At 36.9% G+C, this 7720-nt stretch overlaps 1 protein-coding gene across 1 annotated transcript; it reads right to left on the minus strand.

Moving 5' to 3' along the window:
- Window positions 1-4158: 4158 nt before the first annotated feature.
- LOC110165270 (gastrula zinc finger protein XlCGF57.1-like) lies at window positions 4159-6759 on the minus strand. The gene is made up of 3 exons (XM_020930436.2): window positions 6603-6759; window positions 6278-6345; window positions 4159-6178 (listed from the first exon to the last, which is right to left on the minus strand). The coding sequence occupies exons 1-3, from the start codon at window positions 6683-6685 to the stop codon at window positions 4950-4952; spliced, it is 1380 nt and encodes a 459-aa protein (XP_020786095.2). The 5' UTR covers window positions 6686-6759; the 3' UTR covers window positions 4159-4949.
- Window positions 6760-7720: the final 961 nt, after the last annotated feature.

Genomic DNA, 7720 nt, shown 5'->3' on the forward strand with positions numbered 1-7720 from the left:
TAATATGATAGCACAATTTCTCACTTGCATAATACTGAATAGGTAAAGCCATGCCCACTCCAAGCTCATTGGTACACTTAAATCTATAGTAATTCCTGTAACATTGTACACCACAACCAGTTCTGCAGGTGCTTATTTGGGAAACGCGTGGCAGTTTTTGTTTCACAGTTTCACTTCAAAAGAGCCTGTCAAATCAATCATCACTATAAAGAGACTTATTGTTCAATATATGAAAGATAGAACAATATATTTTGTGGTCAGTACTGGGAAATTTGTGGTTATTTTTTGGCTATATTACCAGATTTAAGCTGTAAAAGGTTGAATTAATAATTACTATGACTCATTACAGATGCAAAGTTAATAATTAAAGGTGCAGCTTTTCTAGTAGAGAGACCGTTGCCTGCTTGTCTCTACAGAGATGTTCCTCTTTTGCCTTGATTATTCTACAGTATGGATATAAACTTGATAATCAGAATGGAGACAGGTTGATGGTCAGATCTATGGAGAAGCAAGCCTGCACATGGTAAAAAATTCACGATGTTCAGATATTTTTGAGCTATAAAACACCTGTAATTGAACAAGTGCAAGGGACATATGTTTAATAGCCTACTGTGGAACATTCCAGACAGAGGCGGTGCTACCATTCGGCAAAATAGGCGGCTGCCTAGGGCCCCCAAACCTGGAGGGGCCCCCAACCAATTGCCCTCAGTGCCATGCATTGCTGAGGCCTCAGAGCAATTTGATTTTCTGTCAATATGACATTAAATGAGAGTAGTTTACTTTTAAACAGTAACCATAGGAAAAAATAATAATCATCATATGTAATGGATGTGAACAAAAATGTAATTGTACTAGCAAAAAAAATAAAATTTCTTTCAGTTCTGGTTATCTAGTAAGCTATCTAACTAATAAGACAAGTTTCCAATCCACCATAATTAAAAAAAAAAACAGATGTGCAATGGGGGAAAACAGACAATAAATATATTTTAAAAACAAAACAAAATAGAAAAATGGTGCATTATAGTGAGGGCCCCAAAATCAAGGTTACCTAGGGCCCCCAAATTGCTAACTCTACCACTGATTCCAGCTGAAGAAATAACATAATATCTCCATGGAGACAGACAAGTAGACGACAAGTTACACAGTGCACCTTTAAGTGTTTATTTCTGCTGTTTATTTATTGCAGCTCGTGCTTTTTTAGCAATATTGTAGATTTAGAACAGTTTTTGTGGTTTAAATCTACTCTTGAGTTTTTGTTTTAGAGCCACAAATTAGATTCAGTATTATCGTTTATTGTCTATATTTACTTCAGCAATAAATTGTACTTCAAAATGTGTTACTGTGGCCTGGCATCAAATAGGTTGTAGTAATAAATACACAAAACACTTTTCAGATGAGTCCTCAGATTTGCAGATAATCAACTTGTCAACTCAAATTTTGTATTTATAGCAGGCTTATCTTTTCCGATTCATAAATGTGGTGGTGAGACAAGATGAATTTTAAATTTTTTTTTTAACTTAACTTTAAACATTCATTCATTCATTTTATTTATTTGGTCAATGTATAACTCTTTACAGTCTACATACATTATATTCAGTGTGATGCCCATAAAATAAAACTTATTCACTACGTAGGCAAGGCAAGGCAAGTTTACTTGTATAGCACAATTGGTACAAAAAGTAATTCAAAGTGTTTACATAAAACTTCTAAATCAAATCAAACATTAAGTAAGTCACCAGGTGCAGGCAGAAGCTAAAGGTTATTGTGTCTACCCGTATCTCCAAACATGGTAAATGGAGTAGAACGTACCAGCTCTAACATGTAAAAACACCCTTTATAAAATATTGTACCTGGTCAGTCATTTATATTACCACGAAGGTTAAAAGGCCCAAATTAAGCTATTTTCTGATCTATGTTATAATGTTCCATCATCAAAAACATACATGGAGTTGTGTTTTGTTTCATTCACACATGTTTAGCACATAAATCCTGCATATTTAGGAGTTCTTCTCTCAAACTGAAAACTGAAAAATCCACCTTGTTATGTCATGCGATAATACAGGAAGTACTCCACTGTGTTTTTAAAATCCATGAACCTTCACTCGACTCATGTGGATAATTTCAGACCTGGAACTGTCAGCTCTACTGAACTAAAAGTAAAAGGAGCTGTTAACTTCACACAAGGTGAAACAGAGCATTTTGAGCTTTGGATACGCAGACAGACTAATAATAAAGTGTTACTAAAACATGTGTGAATGAAACAAAACACAACTCCATGTTCTGACAATAATTTAATATTGACAATATTGTAACATGGCTTAAAACAGTCAGTTTTGAGTAATATATGATCTTGAATTATTCTGCAGTGTATCCAAACACACCAAAAAGCAGCTGCCTCTCAGCTACACTTTACAGTCCATTGCATGATGTCATGTGAAACTCAGCAAAGGGTTATGAGATGCTCCAGACTCAGCTTTGATCATTATCAGGACAGTTCTGATATGAGCCTTATCAACAGTTAATATTAAAAGACAGTTTCCTTTATGTCCTGATTTAGCCTCTACTCCAGTATCTCTATTCAGCACATTCTAAAAACACAGGCACACAAACGCATCTTAATTAACATAACTAAAACTAAACTACAGGGACCTCCACTTTTTATTTGCCTGAATGAGCAGCTCAGTCCATCTCAGAAAACCTCTGCATGAACTTCACACCTTCAGAAGACCTTTCTTATCTCAGGAGACTTTGACTTCTCGATGTAATCACCAGACAAGAGAATCTTATCAGAGGTGGGTAGAGTAGCCAAAAACTGTAGTCAAGTAAGAGTAATGTTACTTTAAAAATTAAAAATAATATTACTGAAGTACAAGTACAAAGTAGTGGTCCAAGAAATTACTCAAGTAAAAGTAATAAAGTATTTGGGAAAACTACTACTCAAATAAGATTTATTACAAATTCATGTAATTTGATGCACACAGAACATTAAATAATGCACAAAATAATTTTCAGAGGATAGACACAGACCACATATGAAGGAGCGGTGCAAGAACCACAAGGGAAACAGTTGTTAGAACTACCTATCTCTGCATTTTAATACTATCTTTGACACAGAGCTGCTAATGCATTTATTAAAAAAAAATCACAAACAGTAAAAGCAATTAGTACAATTAGTAGTAAACTGTATGCATATGTATATTTTAGGACATAAGCATATATCAGATTTACTTACATGAGAAGCATAACTATGTTCCTGAACTGCTGGCTGTAATCTTTTAGTACAGGATGAAAACCTTCCTACAGCCTGTGTCTTTGTCGTTTAACCTACTGTGTGCACAAAACAGCGCTTGGCCACTAGAGGGCGTCCTTAGGCAACTGTTAGGTTGTAAACATTGTAAAAACAAGAAGAAAGACAAGAGATTAATAAGGTTTTACTCGCGAGGAGGGTGCATTCAGTTACAGTCTCTACCCGCTCTGATGCACTCAGAGATCTTAAGATGGTCCCTAGTTACAATGTTTCTGCTCTAAGGGAAGGGGGTGAACACAGCAGAAACACCAGACATACAAATATGTGTGATCAACAGCAGGTGCATATGTTTCATTCTGTTATCAAACACAGCTCCCTCCGTGCAGCCATGAGAGTGTCTGCTACCAGCAGAGTGCCAAATCGTCCCGTTGTTCACACGTGAGTGGAGGGTTACTGCATACAGTTTCTAAGCACAAGGAGATTATTCAAATTCACACAAACAAATTGTACATAGCAAATATAGCAAATATGGGATAATATATGCAATTATTCTAACAGCAACACACGACTTGGAATATAACAACACAAAGGAGACAACAAATATAGCAAAACACATTTTATAACTAAATGATATCTGATAAAGTGCACAGAGGGAGTAGGATGGAAGAGGATTGAGGTATTTAATTAATGTCATTGTACTTCATATCACTATTTGTATATAGAGTGCACTGTTTTTATTGCTACTTTTGTATTCTGTGTTTTCTCTGTCTCTTGGACTGCAGATGGAAATTAGTTCAGAGAGCTTTAGTCTGGTACAAAGCATTTCTTCCATGTTTCTTTCATTAATGCTTCTGTACACTGATCCTGTAAAACAAAATAAATAAACTAAACTAAAAGAAAATTACTCATGGTATCTTTTAACAAATTTATTTTACAATTTTAGCAGATAAAACAGATATAAAACGAACAAAAAGTTATTATTCATACTACAGTGGCCTAATAATTAATAAAATATACACATTTTAATGCACTATTTTTTCAGACCAAAGTTTTGTTTATTTTTTATACTTGACAGTTTTGGCATTTCCTCTTCTTCTTCTTCCCCTTAGAGGTCATGTGATGTTGCTGTGTCTGTCTGGTACGCTGATTTATGCTATTTAAACTAAACTTTGGTCTGAAAAAATAATTTATTAAAGGCAAAACTGACTCTTCTGAGCTTTAAGCCATGTTAGATTTGTTACCTCATCAAAAAGATACTTTTTGTATATATGTATTTTGTATAATCGTATTCACACATATTTGAGTAACCCTGTATTAGTCTGTATATGCTTCTAAAGCTCAAAATACTTGTTTCCACCTTGTGATGTCATGAAGCAGTAGTTTTCAAAGTAACAGCTAGGTTTTACTCTTCGTTCAGTATACATTGGAAATTCCAGGACTGAAAATTATCCAAATGATTCTAGTGAAAGTGTATTGGGTTTAAAACACAGTGGAGCACTTTCTGTATTATCACATGACATGACTGTTTTTGGTTTCTGTTGTTTGAGAGAAAAACTCAGCCTAACTATGCAGGGTTTGTGTGTTAACAACTGAAAGGTATGTTTGTGATGAGGAAACAATATCATAACACAGATCAGAAAATGGTGTACTATGGGCCCTTTAAAATAAATCCTCAGAGATTATAAAAGACAGTATAAATGTGTCATTGTTTAGTGTGAGATTTCATATGCTTATCAAGGCTTGGTTTACGCACAAAGTCCTTTTTACAAACTGGGCAGCTGTACGGCCTCGCTCCGGTGTGAACAGTTAAGTGGCGAAGGAAGTTTTCTTTTCGGTTAAACTTCGCGTCACATTCTGAACAGCTGAAGGGTTTTTCCCCGGTGTGTGTTCTCATGTGCAGTTTCAGAGTGCTGTTCCTGGTGAATCCTTTTTTACAATCTGGGCATTTAAAAGGCTTCTCTCCGCTGTGTACTGTCATGTGCCGCTCTAAACTTTGCTTGAGATTAAACTTGGCATCGCATTGAGGACAATCAAACTGCTTGTCTCCTGTGTGGGCGCTCAGATGTGAGGAGAGATGGTCTTTGCGTGTGAAACCTTTGCTACAAAAAGGACAGATGAAGGGTTTCTCTGCGGTTAGAGCCATTATCTGACCATTCACAGTCTTTATATGTTCGCATGATTCACCTGGACAACTGCAGAGCTTTTCTCTCAGGTGTAGACTCATGTGCCGACTGAGATGGCATTTCTGAGTGAAGAGTTTCTTACAGACTGGGCAGCTGAAAGACTTCGCTCCACTGTGACTGGTCATGTGACGATGCAGGTTTTGCTTCAAGCTAAACGCTGAATCACACATGGGGCAACTAAAAGGCCTCTCTCCTGTGTGGCATCGCATATGTTTCCTCAAATGTGCATTTTGAGTGAAACTTTTCTTACAAACTGAGCATGTAAATGGTCTTCTACCTGTATGCCTTATCATATGTCTCTTTAGGTACAGCTTATCAGTAAAAATCTTCCCGCAGTCTGAACATCTGTGCTCTTCTGTCGCACCGCACTCAACAACTGAGCCTGGATTGCTGTTAACATGCACCGGATAACAGACATCATCATTAACTTTCCACTTCTGAATCCAGTCTTCCGAACATTCAGCTTGTTCGTCTTCGTCTGTTTGTAAACTGGAGTCGGATTCGTGCCCAGCTGAGATTTTAGCTGATAGTTCTCTGTCCCAGTTCACTGAATTGTCCGTGTCAGAAGAATTTCCGTAACTATCCATCTCCAATTCCGCAGCGCCTTCCATTTGCTCATTAAACTCCTCCTCAGCGTCTTCTTTTTTGACAGATATGATCGTCAAAGGAAAACCTGAAAGCTCCTCCACAGGTTTGATGCATAACTGGTCTTTCATTTGTGCTTGGTCTGAGAGGTGATGGTTTTGGCCTGAAGGGGAAGAAATAAACAACACAAAAACAGCATTTAATTCAAGTTCTCACAAAAAAAAAAAAAAAACAATAAACAATAAAAAAGTAGATATCTTACCAGTTATCACTTCACTCTTGATCACTTGAGTTCGTAGTTTCTGCTGTGGATCTGAGCCATGTTTGTGACTAAGACAAAGAAAACAAGACACATCTGGCATAAGTCCCTTGAGAATACAGATCTAGTACACCCAGTCCCAGCGCGCAAACCACAACGAAAACAAAACACGTCTTTATTTAGTTGAATCACAAAAGTGCTCGCGAGGTTACACAAAATCACTATGTGCACGCTCTTTGTTGTATGTTTACATTGAATTAATATAATGACAGTTGCCTTGAACTTTGTCTGCCTCTGTATCTCTCCACTTTTGCGTGTCTTTTCTCACCTAAAGCCGCGCTGAGAGGGGCCCCACGGGTCCGCCTCGTCCTTCACTGTCACTCGGTCCATAAATGACTTCAGAAAGACCATTTCAGGGTTTCTTCATGCTCATATTGGTGGGAGCGTCCGCTGAGCGCAGTCATGTCTGATCCCGAGCCCCCCATTATTCTTCTTCCGCTTCTTGTTACGAAAAATAAACGCGTCTCTGGTGCATTGCTGCCCCCTACAGTTTACAAGTAGAACTGGTGGTTCCCATACTCTATGTTCTCAACTTTTATTTATTTTATTTTATTTTTTGCTCGACTCTATGTCCTATGTCACACACAGATTACCCCTTATCTCCATTACTACTGGTCACTAATTCTCAAAATTTCCACATCAATTTCCACCAGATTTAAACCAGGTCTAATACCGGATTATCCCAGAGCTAAACCACTTTAGTTCATAAATTCTACACAATAACTTTCTATAAGAAGGTGATACAACTGATTCCAAATTAAGTGAACACTAAAACTGAAGAGGAATAATTCTGGTGCTATAGTTAGGGTGACCAGATCTTCAAAATCAAAAACTGAGGCACCCCCGGTTTGTAGTGATTGGTAATAATAAAACTGTGAAATGAGTGCATAATTAAGGAAAGCTGTTTGCATTTGGCCAGGTCATGACTAACGTGAGTCAGTATAATCACATTTTCTCTGTGTGTGTTTTTTTGTTTGTTTTTTAAGCAGCTTTTCTGTATTTTACCTAAATAAGTGACAATTTATGCCTCTCTTTACTGTTGACTGGTCTCAGATTGGTCAAAAATAGGGACACCTGGGATATTTCTTATATAAAACTAGGACAAGTCAATGGTTTTGGATAAATCCACTTGGACAGGGGACACAGGGCTCAAAACTGAGACTGTCCTGGGTAAATAGGCATGTCTGGTCACCCTAGCTATAGGCAAATAAATGTACTTATAGAATAATATTGCCAATCATTACAAGCTATATGGTCTTTTTAGTCCATAATCATCCAAAACTGTCTTAAAGATGCCAAATGTTACTTCTAGAAACATGTTTAATCCAAATACTATTACAATTTCAGCATCTTTTAAAATTTGGCTTCTCTTTTCTCTGGCATTTA

Source organism: Boleophthalmus pectinirostris, unplaced genomic scaffold (assembly GCF_026225935.1).
Source record: "Boleophthalmus pectinirostris isolate CB_2022bp ecotype Guang Dong unplaced genomic scaffold, ASM2622593v1 HiC_scaffold_22, whole genome shotgun sequence".
NCBI classification, from domain to species: domain Eukaryota; kingdom Metazoa; phylum Chordata; class Actinopteri; order Gobiiformes; family Gobiidae; genus Boleophthalmus; species Boleophthalmus pectinirostris.